This window comes from Procambarus clarkii, chromosome 19 (genome assembly GCF_040958095.1).
Source record: "Procambarus clarkii isolate CNS0578487 chromosome 19, FALCON_Pclarkii_2.0, whole genome shotgun sequence".
Classification (NCBI taxonomy): domain Eukaryota; kingdom Metazoa; phylum Arthropoda; class Malacostraca; order Decapoda; family Cambaridae; genus Procambarus; species Procambarus clarkii.
In genome coordinates, this window is record NC_091168.1 from 17,705,987 (window position 1) to 17,722,893 (window position 16,907).

The 16,907-nt window shown below is 39.5% G+C and overlaps 1 protein-coding gene across 1 annotated transcript in view; it reads left to right on the top strand.

Moving 5' to 3' along the window:
- Nucleotides 1-14,425, top strand: part of LOC123757403 (uncharacterized) — a 112,936-nt gene extending 98,511 nt beyond the window's left edge. Inside the window, exons 8-9 of the mRNA XM_069326995.1 lie at nt 7,388-7,525; nt 14,043-14,425. Coding sequence (XP_069183096.1) covers nt 7,388-7,525; nt 14,043-14,245 — 341 coding nt within the window. The 3' untranslated portion in view covers nt 14,246-14,425. The remainder of the gene's footprint in view (nt 1-7,387; nt 7,526-14,042) is intronic.
- Nucleotides 14,426-16,907: the final 2,482 nt, after the last annotated feature.

The window sequence follows — 16,907 nt, forward strand, 5'->3', positions numbered from 1 at the left end:
AGAAATAGGGGGAACAGATTAAGGGTTTGCTATCCGGGAGCTGGAATTGGTGATATTGTTGAAAACATGAATGATATTATGACGGGAAATGGGAACAAACCCATTATTTGTATTAGTGCAGGGGGTAATGATGTTGGGCGAGTTAGGAGTGAGGAACTAATACAGAGATTTAGGACAGCCATTGAATTAGTTAGGAGCAAGGGAGGAATCCCGATCATATGTGGCATTCTTCCAAGAAAGGGAGTGGGAAATGAATGGATGTCGAGGGCACTTAGTGTCAATTGCCGGCTGGAAAGATATTGCAAATCAAATGCAATATCTTTCATAGAAAACTGGGAACGCTTCTATGGAAGAAATGAAATGTATGCTCGTGATGGGGTGCATCTATCGAGGGCTGGGGTTGTTGCTGTTGCGAACTCGTTGGAACCAGTGGTTAGAGGTGTTTGTTTGGGTTTAAACTGTTAGTTGATAGTGGTATGGGAATTGATTTGGAGGAAGGAGGTAATAAAAGTATGTGTTTGTGGGAGAAAAGAATTGGCAAAATGATCAGGGAAAGAAAAGAGCCTCAAAATAACAATTCACTTAGGATATATTACACTAACAGTAGAAGTCTAAGAAATAAAATTAATGAATTAAATGCTCTTGTCTGCACAGAAAAAATAGATATTATTGCACTTACCGAAACGTGGATGAACGTAGAAAATAGAGAACTATTAGCTGAATATCAGATAAATGGATTTAAACTATTTCACACAGATAGATATATTAGACGAGGAGGGGGAGTAGCCATATATGTTAGGGACAATTTGAAATGTAGTCTCAAAGAGGGAATCAAAACTGAGCCACACACAGAAACTATTTGGATAGAATTTAACGAAAAAGCAAATAATATTATAATAGGAGTTATATATAGGCCACCAAATTTAGACAGAATGGAAGCAAAGCATATATGGAATGAAATATCTAGAGCATCTAGATCTAACAGTATTTATGTCATGGGTGACTTTAATTTTAGTGGAATAAACTGGGTGAACAAAACAGGGAATAGTGAAGCAGAAGATTTTCTAGAATTAATTGACGATTGCTTTCTTACGCAACACATTAAGGAACCAACGCGGGAAAATAATATTTTAGATTTAGTGTTAACTAACAGGGAAACACAAATTAATGACATCGAAATAGGGAGTGAGCTAGGGAACAGTGATCACAAAGTAATCAGATTTAGCATAGAATGGAATAGACCTGTAGGAGAAAATTCTGTTAAAGTACCTGATTTTCGAAAAGCTGATTTTAATAGCCTAAGAAATTTTTTGGGTCAAATAGATTGGAAACTCTTGGGTATGGGGTGTGGGCCGGTCTTAGAGCGAGATATGAACCCAGCGATAGGTGACGTAAAAGGGGATTTCAATATGGATTTAATATATAACTTATTTAAGAATATTCTAAACAAAGCACAGGAACGTAGTATACCATACAAATTGAATAGGTCGAATACTAATGACCCAAAGTGGATAACAAATAATTTAAAGAACCTTATAGGTAAAAAGAGAGCTTGGTACAAAAGGATTAAGGATGGGGAAGTCAGGTTAGAACAGGAATTCATACAACTGGTTAGAAATGTTAAAAAAGAGATTAGGAAAGCAAAAAGAAACTATGAAGTTCACATAGCAGAGCAAGCAAAGTCAAATCCTAAAGGGTTTTTTCAGTTATATCGAACTAAGACTAGGGAAAGGATAGGTCCATTAAAATCTGAGACAGGTCAAATAACGGATAATGACAAGGAGATGAGTAGTATTTTTAACAAATATTTTATATCTGTATTTACTAAAGAAGAACTTAACAATATGCCTTCAGCCGAACAAGTCTATGTGGGTGGGGATGAGGACAGGTTGACTAGTTTAGCAGTTACCAGGGAGGATGTAATTAAACAATTAGAAAAACTAAAACCAAACAAATCCCCAGGGCCGGATGAAGTGTTTGCCAGGGTGCTTAAAGAATGCAAAGAGGAGCTTTCCGAGCCACTGTCTACCATATTTAATAAATCAATAGAGTCAGGCAGAGTGCCAGAGTCATGGAAGGTAGCTAATGTGGTACCAATTTTTAAGAAAGGAGATAGATCACTTGCGTCTAACTATCGGCCAATTAGCCTAACGTCTATTGTGGGAAAGTTACTTGAATCAATAATTGCAAATACAATTCGTCTCCATCTTGAAAAACATAAATTAATAAATGAGTCGCAACATGGTTTTACAAATGGCCGTTCATGTTTAACAAATTTGCTAACTTTTTATTCCAGCATAGTTGAGGCAGTTGATAGTGGTAAGGATTGTGATGTTGTGTACCTTGACTTTAGCAAAGCTTTTGATACAGTGCCACATGAAAGACTAATTAAAAAAATAGAAGCTCATGGTATTGGGGGTGCTATATTAAGCTGGATTAGGGCATGGCTATTCCAAAGGAAACAGAGTTAGTATAAATGGGGTTAAGTCAGAGTGGGATAATGTTGTTAGTGGAGTACCTCAGGGCTCTGTCCTGGGACCTCTGTTGTTTATAATATATATAAATGATTTAGATTCAGGTTTGAGTAGCAACATTTGCAAATTTGCCGATGATACGAAAATCGGTAGGGAAATTAATTCGGAGGACTCACTATCACTTCAAGTTGATCTAGATAGAGTTTTGAAATGGTCAAAGGATTGGCAAATGCAGTTTAATGTTGATAAATGTAAAGTTCTGAGGCTAGGTAATGATGATAGAGTTACAAGATACGAGCTAGATGGTGTTGAGATTGCGAAGTCGGATTGCGAAAGGGATCTGGGAGTTATGATTAGTAAGAATTTAAAACAAAAGGATCAATGCATGAATGTTCGTAATAAGGCGAATAGGACACTGGGATTTATTAATCGAAGCGTTAGTAACAAGACACCTGGTGTGGTTCTTAAGCTATATCTTGCTCTGGTTAGGCCCCATTTAGATTATGCAGTTCAGTTTTGGTCGCCGTATTATAGAATGGATATAAATTCACTTGAACGTGTCCAGCGTAGGATGACTAAGTTAATTCCAAAAATTAGAAATCTTTCATATGAAGAAAGATTAACAAAGCTTAAGTTGCATTCACTGGAAAGGCGAAGAGTTAGGGGTGACATGATAGAGGTTTACAAGTGGATGAATGGACATAACAGGGGGGGGATATTAATAGGGTATCAAAAATATCAACACAAGACAGAACACGAAACAATGGGTATAAATTGGATAAGTTTAGATTTAGGAAAGACATGGGTAAATACTGGTTCAGTAACAGGGTTGTTGATTTGTGGAACCAATTGCCGCGTAACGTGGTGGAGGTGGTGTCCCTCGATTGTTTCAAGCGCGGGTTGGACAAGTATATGAGTGGGATTGGGTGGTTATAGAATAGGAGCTGCCTCGTATGGGCCAATAGGCCTTCTGCAGTTACCTTTGTTCTTATGTTCTTATGTTCTTATGACTTGAGAATGGTCCAGGACGGATAGAAACGTCGTCGTCCCTTCAATTTCTATTGTGTGGTCTGGTCAACATACTTTAACCAGGTTATTGTGACTCATCGGCTGCTTACCCAAGTCTTTCCTAAATCTAAACTTATCCAGTTTATACCCATTGTTTCGTGTTCTCTCTTGTGTTCGTACTTTTAATACCCTATTAATATCCCCTTTGTTATGTCCATTCATCCACTTGTAAACCTCTATCATGTCACCCCTAACTCTTCGCCTTTCCAGTGAATGCAATTTAAGTTTTATTAATTTTTCTTCATAGGAAAAAGTTCTAATTTGGGGAATTAACTTTGTCATCCTACAATGGACACGTTCAAGTGAATTTATGTCCATTCTATAGTACGGCGACCAAAACTGAACTGAATAATCTAAATGGGGCCTAACCTGAGCATAAGAACAAAGACAACTGCAGAAGGTCTATTGGCCCATACGAGGCAGCTCCTATTTATAACCACCCAATCTCACTCATATAAATGTCCAACCCACGCTTGAAACAATCAAGGGACCCCACCTCCACCACGTTACGCGGCAATTGGTTCCACATATCAACAATCCTGTTACCGAACCAATATTTACCCAAGTCTTTCCTAAATCTAAACTTATTAAATTTATACCCATTGTTTCGTGTTCTGTCTTGAGTTGATACTTTTAATACCCTAAGAACATAAGAACATAAGAACAAAGGTAACTGCAGAAGGCCTATTGGCCCATACGAGGCAGCTCCAATTTATAACCACCCAATCCCACTCATATACATGTCCAACCTATGCTTGAAACAATCGAGGGACCCCACTTCCACAATGTTACACGGCAATTGGTTCCACAAATCAACAACCCTGTTACTGAACCAGTATTTACCCAAGTCTTTCCTAAATCTAAACTTATCCAATTTATACCCATTGTTTCGTGTTCTGTCTTGTGTTGATACTTTTAATACCCTATTAATATCCCCTTTGTTATGTCCATTCACCCACTTGTAAACCTCTATCATGTCACCCCTAACTCTTCGCCTTTCCAGTGAATGCAACTTAAGCTTTGTTAATCTTTCTTCATATGAAAGATTTCTAATTTGGGGAATTAACTTAGTCATCCTACGCTGGACACAGTCAAGTGAATTTATATCCATTCTAAAATATGGCGACCAAAACTGAACTGCATAATCTAAATGGGGCCTAACTAGAGCAAGATATAGCTTGAGAACGACACCAGGTGTCTTGTTACTAACGCTGCGATTAATAAATCCGAGTGTCCGATTTGCCTTATTACGAACATTTATGCATTGATCCTTTTGTTTTAAATTCTTGCTAATCATAACTCCCAGATCCCTTTCGCAATCTGACTTCGCAATCTCATCACCATCTAGCTGGTATCTTGTAACTCTATCATCATTACCTAACCTCAGAACTTTACATTTATCAGCATTAAACTGCATTTGCTAATCCTTTGACCATTTCAAAATCCTATCTAGATCAACTTGAAGCGATAGTGAGTCCTCCTCCGAATTTATTTCCCTACCGATTTTCGTATCATCGGCAAATTTGCAAATGTTGCTACTCAAACCTGAATCTAAATCATTTATATATATTATAAACAACAGAGGTCCCAGGACAGACCCTTGAGGTACTCCACTTACAACATTTTCCCACTCTGACTTGACTCCATTTATACTAACTCTGTTTCCTTTGGTATAGCCATGCCCTAATCCAGCTTAATATAGCACCCCCAATACCATGAGACTATCTTTTTATTCAGTCTTTCATGTGGCACTGTATCAAAAGCTTTGCTAAAGTCAAGGTACACAACATCACAATCCTTACCACTATCAACTGCCTCAACTATGCTAGAATAAAAAGATAACAAATTTGTTAAACATGAACGGCCATTTACAAAACCATGCTGCGACTCAATTATTAATTTATGTTTTTCAAGATGAAGACGAATTTTATTTGCTATTATAGATTCAAGTAACTTTCCCACAATAGACGTTAGGCTAATTGGTCGATAGTTAGACGCAAGTGATCTATCTCCTTTCTTAAAAACTGGTATCACATTAGCAACTTTCCAAAACTCTGGCACTCTGCCTGACTCTATTGATTTATTAAATATGGTTGACAGTGGGTCACAAAGCTCCTCTTTGCATTCTTTAAGCACCCTGGCAAACACTTCATCCGGCCCTGGGGATTTGTTTGGTTTGAGTTTTACTATTTGTTTAAGAACATCCTCCCTGGTAACTGCTAAACTTGTCAACCTGTCCTCGTCCCCACCCACATAGACTTGTTCGGCTGAAGGCATATTGTTAAGTTCCTCTTTAGTAAATACAGATACAAAATATTTATTAAAAATACTACTCACCTCTTCATCACTATCTGTTATTTGACCTGTCTCAGTTTTTAATGGACCTATCCTTTCCCTAGTCTTAGTATGATATAACTGAAAAAAACCTTTAGGATTTGTCTTTGCTTGCCCTGCTATGCGAACTTCATAGTTTCTTTTTGCTTTCCTTATCTCTTTTTTAACATTTCTAACCAGTTGTACGAATTCCTGTTCTAAAGTGACCTCCCCATTTTTAATCCTTTTGTACCAAGCTCTCTTTTTACCTATAAGGTTCTTCAAATTCTTTGTTATCCACTTTGGGTCATTAGTATTCGATCTATTCAATTTGTATGGTATACTACGTTCCTGTGCTTTGTTTAGAATATTCTTAAATAAGTTATATATTGAATCCACATCGAAATCCCTTTTTAAGTCACCTATCGCTGGGTTTATGTCTCGCTCCAAGACCGGCCCACACCCCATACCCAAGACTTTCCAATCAATTTGACCCAAAAAAATTCTTAGGCTATTAAAATCAGCTTTTCGAAAATCTGGCACTTTAACAGAATTTTCTTCTACTGGCCTATTCCATTCTATGCTAAATCTGATTTCTTTGTGATCACTGTTCCCTAGCTCACTCCCTATTTCGATGTCATTAATTTGTGTTTCCCTGTTAGTTAACACTAAATCTAAAATATTATTTTCCCGTGTTGGTTCCTTAATATGTTGCGTAAGAAAGCAATCGTCAATTAATTCTAGAAAATCTTCTGCTTCACTATTCCCTGTTTTGTTTAACCAGTTTATTCCGCTAAAATTAAAGTCACCCATGACATAAATACTGTTAGATCTAGATGCTCTAGATATTTCATCCCATAGGTGCTTTGCTTCCATTCTGTCTAAATTTGGTGGCCTATATATAACTCCTATTATAATATTATTTGCTTTTTCGTTTAATTCTATCCAAATAGTTTCTGTGTGTGGCTCAGTTTTGATTCCCTCTTTGAGACTACATTTCAAATTGTCCCTAACATATATGGCTACTCCACCTCCTCGTCTAATATATCTATCTGTGTGAAATAGTTTAAATCCATTTATTTGATATTTAGCTAATAGTTCTCTATTTTCTACATTCATCCACGTTTCGGTAAGTGCAATAATATCTATTTTTTCTGTGCAGACAAGAACATTTAATTCGTTAATTTTATTTCTTAGACTTCTACTGTTAGTGTAATATACCCTAAGTGAATTGTTATTTTGAGGCCCTTCTCTTTCCCTGATCATTTTGCCAATTCCTTTCTCCCACAAACACATACTTTTATTACCTCCTTCCTTCAAATCAATTCCCATACCTCTATCTACTAACAGTTTAAACCCAAACAAACACCTCTAACCACTTCTTCCAACGAGTTCGCAACAGCAACAACCCCAGCTCTCGATAGATGCACCCCATCACGAGCATACATTTCATTTCTTCCATAGAAGTGTTCCCAGTTGACTTAGACTAGCAATTCAGAATATTAACTGATATTAAAAACTTCATATTTCAGCTAACATCCGGGACATGGTTCGACTGGTGAGGCTAGTTGGTGAAGTTCGTGGATGGCCAAAGAAATATGGTCTCAAGTCTTTTTGCATCAAGCGCCTTGCTCTTAAGTTCTCTGATGATCTACAGAATAAACTAGTTTGTGAGTTTAAAACCACTATACAGTTCACAATAAAATAGCCAATGTGTATTGAATACTGTAATTGCATTTCAAACTGATTTAGGATATAAACAAATATTTTTTAAATCTTGCCTTTTTGACCTGAAATTGGAATTCAGTTTAAACATAATATTTTAATTAGACATTTTAACCTGTGGTAATGCTGGACATCAAAGTTTTACATTTTTAATTGATGATGACTCTCCTGATGACCCCACAAGCTTAAATATATTGATTGATAATGTCTGATGACCCCACATGCATATTGATTGATAGTGTCTTATATTCAAAACACGTATAGTTAACATAGTAAAAATTAAACTCGATGGAGCAATAATAATTTTCTATTAAAAAAATAGTTGATTTCAGGTTTAACTATACATTAGAATTTCAGGAGCTTGTTACAGATCATTCATGAACTAAGCCAGCTCCCATACCAGGAATGATTGAGAGCCACAGGGTTGGGTCACCTCATTCATTGGGGCACAAGTGAGGAACACAAATGCGAAAAAGCCTGAATGGTCCCCAGGCATATATGCAACGGAAAACTCACACCCCAGAAGGGATTCGAACCCATACTGCCAGGAGCATTTGCAACTGGTGTACAGGACCCCTTGACCACTCGACCATCACGACCAGACAAAAGATGATAGTAGCCGAGGCTAATTCCCCATCATCCCGCCGGCACTCTGATGGTAATCTTGGGCATGGTATTTTATCAAATCACCTCATTCTTTGCTGCACACATGAGGAACACAAATGTGAAAAAGCCTGAATGGTCCCCAGGCATATATGCAATTGAAAACTCACACCCCAGAAGTGACTCGAACCCATACTGCCAGGAGCATTTGCATTTGGGTCATTTCCTCTGGCCTGCGGTGGCATTGGGTGGCTCCTCCATCGGGGCTGGTGGGGCAGGCCTCTTTCCCTGCACTCTGTTGGGTCATACTGGAGAGGGTTTGCTTGGGCGTGTTCGAAACGACGGCATCCCTCAGGTGGGTTTCCCCATCTGTTTCCAATTCCGAAACGAAACTGTGCGGATCAGTGGTTCATTCTGGACTTGTCTCATCTGAACCCTTGAGTTTTTTGCCCCTCCTTTCTGATGACTACTCTGTCCCAGGTCTGGCTGCTTTTGGAGCCGGGCACTTGGATGGTGTCCTTGGGTCCTTGGACCTCTGGGACACGTATTGGCTCATCCCAATTCATCCGGGGTTCAGGGACTGACTCGGTTTTGTTGTGAGGCGACAGACTTACCGTTTTCGTTGCCTTTCTTTTGGATTAAATATGGCACCTCGCATGTTCACACACCTTACCCAGGTCATGGTGACCCGGGTAAGGCTGACTGCAGTTGGTCATGGTCTGTTTGGGGTTCAGGATTTGTCTGGTCTGGGCTCCCAACCAGTTTGTGAGTCTGCTCGCCACGGATTTGGTTCTTTCCCAGCTTGATATCAGAGACAATTCTATAACGAATGTTCCAGCAATGTGTAAATGTTTCATTCAAAATGATCTGCTACCAGAAATTTTAGCCAAATATCCCCTAGTTTGCTAACTGTAAGTAGTAACTAAGTGACTGTACCCTATCCACCGCTGCCCACTGGATGGGGGGGCGGTGTGCAGGACATACATATCAATTGTGACACTAGCTCTCCACATATGTCAGTTGCTTAACTTAGAAACTGTATTTGTGGTTGATCTCGAACCCATTTATGATGTGACGACTTATACTGAATTTTGCAACTAGCTCATCAAGATTGTAACTTGCTTAGCTAAATGAATTGTGGGGTTCAGTCCCTGAGCCCATTATGTGCCTCTGTAACCCTTTCCCCTACCGCCTACAAGAAGGATATGGGGTGCATAATAAATGAACTAAACTAACTTCCAAGCTAGCCGGGTTCGGGTTCTTGATGAACAGGAGGAAGTCCCATTTGGTTCCCTCTCAGGTTCAGACTTGGCTGGGTCTTGTGTGGAACTCTCGGACTGCTTCCTTGTTTCTTCCTCTCGCGCCGTTGTTGTGGCTGCGGTCCCGTCTTCGGTTGTTTTTGGAGGGCACCCAGGTCATGCGTCGATTGTTCGAGATTGTTCAAGCAGCTGTGCGGGAGCCTGAACTTCGCCATGCTAGTCTACCCATCGGGTTGGATCTGGCTTCGGCAGCTATTCTGGTTCCTTCGGGGACATCCCTTCCTCCGCTCTCGTGATCGCTGGGTTCGGATCCTGAGGGGCCTTGTGTGGGCTGCTGCATCGCCGACTTCCTTTTTAGATTTTTCGGGGTTCTCTGCTGTAGCGCCTACCCGAGCCCTCGCTCGATGTGTTCACGATGTCTTGTCTCTTGGCTGGAGCTTTGTGACCAGTGCTCACCAGGCTGGTCAGGGTCGGTGGGGAGTCCGTCCTTCCGTCGGGCTCACAGCAGGGCAAGGGAGTTTGCGGCGGTTTGGCATTCGCTTCAGAGGGTTCGAGTCGCTCGTGGATCGACGATCCGGCTCCATTCGGACTGCTCTCCTATGGTTCATTGTCTGAACCGCACAGGTAGTTGTTCGGCTGTGGTGACGTCATGCTTGTTTACTTGTTTTCGACTGGGGAGTTCTGCTTGCTAGTTCGGCATTCGGTTTTCAATTTTTAACTAGCTGTAGTTTGTTTTGAAATTCCTACCTAATTTTTGGGTGCCTGACCTGGTAGATGGCAGACACTGACTGCTTCCAATTACATAGGGGTGTCTATAGGCCATTGCTCCCCGTGCCTCTCTTGAGGAGGTCAGATTCTGGCACTGGTCCCCAGTAGGCTTAGAACTCCATCAATTGACAGTTGCCATGGTCTAATATATACATATCAGCCCTGTATAGCTCCGAGGAGCCTCTGGGTCTCACAAAAAAAAAGGAGTTTCATTACATTCAACGCTGGTTGTTTTACATCTTTTACAGACATTAAATGTACTTGAGATGATTTATTTTTCCATGCTTTGATGTTTACATTATTTTAGATGAAACATTCTCTCACTGTGACAATGCACTGGACATGTGCAGATCTAGCCACTATACTGGTGGGAATTTCAAATGTATTTTCCTTATGACTAGCCACAGTTTGAAGTGTTCACTTCAAATTATCAACACTAACACATTCTTCTAAGAAAATACCCCTTCCATATAACAGATACCTTAGGTGATATATCCATATATATCATAGATGATAGGTGATATATCCATATATATCATAGATGATATATCATATATAGATGATAGAATAATAGTTACCAAAGAACAACAGCCAGGAATCTGGCACCCACGAGGACCTACCCTGACCAATTGCAGGTGTGGCCCCAACCCAACCAGACTGCCTCCAAGCATGAGGAACAGAACCTCTAAGGCAAAAGTTGGGAAAAGAGACAGCAGGAAGTAGATTCCTTCAAAAGGAAATGTACAATGTCCTAAGGAAAGAGAAGAGGCAAAAAAGGGGAGGCAGACAAAAGGGCTAAGGACAAAGCCGACTCTAAAGAACATGCAAGGATGGCCTGCCAACACACGAGGCGAGGCGAGTAAAATGCTGCCACTGCAAAGTCTCCGCACCCTGAATCAAGCCAAGTGCATCCGTGTCCTCATGGAGGTGATCAGAAAAAAGCTCCAAAAGGGGCCAAAAAAATACCTAACCATGCATCGTCAGGTGCATACGCACCCTGTAATCTTCCGTAATAAGGGCAGCAAACAGCACAGGTAGCTGAATATGAAACTGCCACTTCCCCACATCCTTGGCGAGAGCAGGAGCAAACAAGCAATCCTTGAGTAGGGAAGCTGTAACACCCAGGACCTCCCCCCCCTCCTTAGAGTTCACACCCAGGGAAGCCTTCTCCAAGAGGTCAGCCCAGATGACCTCCGGTTTATCTTGTATATTGATTAAAAATTCCTGGGTTAGTCTTAGTCAGCATAGTTTCAAGTATGTAATATTTCATGCAAGGGAATTAGACTCCAGATTCTTCTGTGTAAACATCCATGGATCTCCCCCTTTTGGCCAGGTCAGAGGTCAGTCACACACGTAATTAATAACTCCTCTCTTGAAGAGTGTATGGTGAATGTCAAACAAGCTTATTGAAATATTTCTTGAGTGTTTGTACACGTGTGGCCGATCTCTTACATTCTTGGTGTAGGTAGCAACAGCAGATCTCCCCCCTCCCCCCTGTGGGGGTTGTATATAGAGGTCCTGTAGGGACTTAGTAAGGACAGAGTGCCGGACACCGGGGTCCAGAGAGGGCTGTGAAGAACATCTCAGCCAGGGAGAGACAGAGGTCTTAAGGTAACGTGTGTGATCTCTGAGGTTTTGTTCCATGTCCAAATTTCTTAACTTTTTGCCAGTGTTAGAGTAGGATTTATAAGTGGTGATTGACATAATTTTGGTCTCAATAAACTCATGTTAAATTTCCCGTCTGTGTCAATTGTTGAATCCTCTTAGCCTTTTTGGATATAGTGGCTGACAACCGTTTTCATAATTAATGACAGTAATAGAACGTACTCTCCAAGTCAAGCAATGTTTCTTGCCTCGTTGCTTGACATAGTCTCAATGGTCAAAGGCAGATGGTGGCAGTGTATTTAATCCTGTGTTAACATTTCCTTGTTGGCAGTGTACTTTTTAGTTCCGGTGTAACCATCCTATGTCAGCTCATAACAGTGTTACCAAGTGCAACCGATGGGGAAGTGTTACTCAGTGTTTACATTATTAGTTTAGTATCCATTATAGTGGTGTTACAAATTGGCATTGTTACAAATGGGTGGTGTTACAACTTCATGCCATTCAAACGTGCGGGCGTGAGAGAACCCCTGTCAAGCCCCCAAGGAAAACATGAGGGTTGTCAGGAAGCCAGGATGAGTCTGAAACCTCATAAAGAGGTTTCGGCATCACCTAAAAAGGTGATGCCGACCCTAGCTCAAAGGAAGCATAGTCCATCAAGGAAGCAAGGTCCAAATTCCACAGGAAGTACTGCGAAAGAGAAGCACAAGCAATCAAAGGGTTAAAATTAAATAAATGTTACATGTGTTTGGTGGGTTTGTTATATCTGGGCTATATATGAGATGAGCACATTAGTGAGGAAATATATATGTATTTATTTTTGTATTTATACAAGAAAGTAAATTGGGTTTATGAGAGTACATAGCGTAGATTTTTTACCTTCTTGTAAAGCCACTAGCACGCATAGCGTTTCAGGCAGGTCCTTAATCTAACAGATAATTTTAAGCAGGTAATTTCTAGCAAAATTTACATAAAAAATTTACAGGTTTATTGTAAGAAAATTTGACAACAAATTAGTAGGTACATTAAAGTAAGATTTGAGGGTTATCAGCAGGTACACTGTAGCATAATTTGAGGAATATTTCAAGGTATGATTCAGTAAAAATGCATTCAATGTTGCAACCATGATATAAGGTGATACCAATGATTACAATGGTAAATTTGTATGGCTAAGCCACATATATTGGGGGACTGGGTAACACTAGATACAGAGCGAGTTTAAAACACTAGGTAGGAAACTATGAAGATGAATTAGGTATGTTTTGGTTTTATTTTTGAATAGGGCAAAAGTTGGACAGCTTTTCAATTCGGTACGAAGTGAGTTCCATAGACTAGGTTCCTTTATTTGCATTGAGTGTTTACAAAGATTAAGTTTGACTCTGGGGATATCAAAGAGGTATATATTTCTGGTGTGGTGATTATGGGTTCAATTGCATGTGTCTAGGAAGAGTTTCAGAACAGGGTTTTGTAAATGTTGATGGCACAAGAGAATGTATGGAGTGAGTTTATGTTTAGCATGTTTAGGGATTAAAACATGGAGGAAAGGGGGGGGGGGACTGAGTGTTGTCTGAAAGCAGAATTTGTTATTGTTCTTATAGCAAATTTTTGCTGGGTGATGATGGGCTTGAGGTAGTTTACAGTGGTTGATCCCCATGTACAGATACCATATGTAAGATAGGGATAGATTAGCGCAAAGTATAGTAAGAGAAGAGCAGAGTTTGGAACATATCTGATTTTAGAAAGTATACCAACTGTTTTTGAGACTTTCTTAGTTATGTGTTGTATGTGGGTGCTGAAGTTGAGTCTCTTGTCTAAGTGTAGGCCAAGGAACTTTCCATCAGTTTTATTGCTGATGTTAACATTGTCTATCTGCAGCTGAATTGCATTTGTTGATTTGCTTCCAAATATATTAGTAATCGGGAATATACATCACACGGTAGTGAAATATTTATTTTTTAACATTTGAAAGGGGTTAATGAAGTCATTAAAGTAGTAAGGGGAAAGGAAACTTGAACACAGCACGTTCATGAGAGTATTCTTGTGGAGGCTACAAATGCTCAGAGAGAGAGAGTATTTGCCTACCTATTGGATAATAAGAGACAAAGAGCATAAGTGTAAATCCATAAATTCTCATATTTTCCAAGTAAATCCATAACCGAATTGTTAATTCCCAATTAATCCTTAATTCTGTTCAGCTATGCAATTAATGTAAGTCATTCTGTAATTACAGGGGATGGATATAGAATTCTACTTGAGCGCCTGTTTAATGAGTTAAAGTGCAACAGTGTCATTGGGGGATATTTCATTCCTGAACCACCCGCCTATAAGAAAAAACCTGAGATGATTCAAGAGCTCTGTAATGAGATAAGAGAAGTGTACCATTTGAACTCGTCCCAGGTATACATGGAAGTCAAGGAATATATTGGGTGTTAAACCCCACTTACATAGAGCAAAATTAAATTTTGCATTGTATTACATAGTCCACATATGTATTTAAAAATATATATATACTACATTATTGGATATTTGAAATATAACACATAATGAGAATAGAAATATTTTTGCAGCTCTTCACAAGTGTTTTCAATGTAAGCCTGTAAGGTTATATATATATATATATATATATATATATATATATATATATATATATATATATATATATATATATATATATATATATATATATATATATATATATATATATATATATATATATATATATATATTAGTATATTTTGGTAGCAGTCTTTCCTGTAGACATATATTATTAAATATGACCGAAAAAGTAAGATTAATAATTCTAACACGAATTTTCTCAATCTTTCGTACATTTCGTTTCACTGTTGGAGGTAAATCAAAAATCAATTCTCCAAAATTCATTTTTATTTCTAGTCTGACGCGACACGAGCGCGTTTCGTAAAACTTATTACATTTTCAAAGACTTTAGTTCACAAATACACAACTGAATAGAACTTACGTATCTCCGATTTTATATCTACATTTGAGTGAGGTGGAAGGGGTGATGTGGCATTAACACAAGACAGAACAAGATGTGGTATTAATAGGGTATTAATTTCATCAACACAAGACAGAACAAGAGTATTAATAGGGTATTAATTTCATCAACACAAGACAGAACACGAAACAATGGATATTGAATAGAAGTGTTTGTAGAAAGCCTATTGGTCCAATATTTCTTGATGCTTCTATATTGGAGCGGAGTCTTGAGGTGGGTAGAATATAGTTGTGCAATAATTGGCTGTTGATTGCTGGTGTTGACTTCTTGATGTGTAGTGCCTCGCAAACGTCAAGCTGCCTGCTATCGCTGTATCTATCGATGATTTCTGTGTTGTTTACTAGGATTTCTCTGGCGATGGTTTGGTTGTGGGAAGAGATTATATGTTCCTTAATGGAGCCCTGTTGCTTATGCATCGTTAAACGCCTAGAAAGAGACGTTGTTGTCTTGCCTATATACTGGGTTTTTTGGAGCTTACAGTCCCCAAGAGGGCATTTGAAGGCATAGACGACGTTAGTCTCTTTTAAAGCGTTCTGTTTTGTGTCTGGAGAGTTTCTCATGAGTAGGCTGGCCGTTTTTCTGGTTTTATAGTAAATATATTTACTATAAAAATATAGTAAATATAGATTTACTATAAAACCAGAAAAACGGCCAGCCTACTCATGAGGTGATAGCCGAGGCTATTTGAACCACCCCACCGCCGGCACTCGGATAGTAATCTTGGGCATAGCATTTTACCAAATCACCTCATTCTTTGGGGCACACGTGAGGAACACAAATGCGAACAAGCTTTCAGTTGCGAGTTTTCAGTTGCATATTGTCCTGGGGACCATTCAGGCTTGTTGCCCCAAAGAATGAGGTGATTTGGTAAAATGCTATGCCCAAGATTACTATCCGAGTGCCGGCGGTGGGGTGGTTCAAATAGCCTCGGCTATCACCTCATTATGTCCGGTCGTGATGGTCAAATGGATTAAGGCGTCTTGTACATACCAGTTGCGTTGCTCCTGGGAGTATGGGTTCGAGTCACTTCTGGGGTGTGAGTTTTCAGTTGCATATTGTCCTGGGGACCATTCAGGCTTGTTCGCATTTGTGTTCCTCACGTGTGCCCCAAAGAATGAGGTGATTTGGTAAAATGCTATGCCCAAGATTACTATCCGAGTGCCGGCGGTGGGGTGGTTCAAATAGCCTCGGCTATCACTTCATTATGTCCGGTCGTGATGGTCAAGTGGATTAAGGCGTCTTGTACATACCAGTTGCGTTGCTCCTGGGAGTATGGGTTCGAGTCACTTCTGGGGTGTGAGTTTTCAGTTGCATATTGTCCTGGGGACCATTCAGGCTTGTTCGCATTTGTGTTCCTCACGTGTGCCCCAAAGAATGAGGTGATTTGGTAAAATGCTATGCCCAAGATTACTATCCGAGTGCCGGCGGTGGGGTGGTTCAAATAGCCTCGGCTATCACCTCATTATGTCCGGTCGTGATGGTCAAGTGGATTAAGGCGTCTTGTACATACCAGTTGCGTTGCTCCTGGGAGTATGGGTTCGAGTCACTTCTTGGGGTGTGAGTTTTCAGTTATATATATTATATATATAAAGAAGGTACAATGTGATTGGGAGATCACATAAGATTGGTATTTTTACATTCTTGCAAAGCCACTATTATGCATAAGGTAGGAAACTATGAATATGAAGTTAGGTACTTTTTGGTTTTACTTTTGAATAAGACATAGGTTGAACAATTTTGTAACTCATTAGGTAGTAACTTCCATAGACTGGGTCCTTTTATTTACATGGAGTGTTTGCACAGATTTAGTTTGACTCTGGGAATATCAAAGATATATTTATTTCTGGTGTGGTGCTCATGGGTTCTATTACACCTATCAAGGAAACATTTTAGATCAAGATTAGCGTTTAGGAACAAGGTTTTGTAAATGTAAATAACACGTGAGAATGTGTGGCTTATTTTGATGGTGAGTGCATTTTTAGCATATTAAGGGACTTAATCTGAGGGGCTGTGCATTGTCTGAAGACAGAGTTTGTTATAGTTATGATAGCAGATTTTTGCTGAGTGATGATGGGCTTG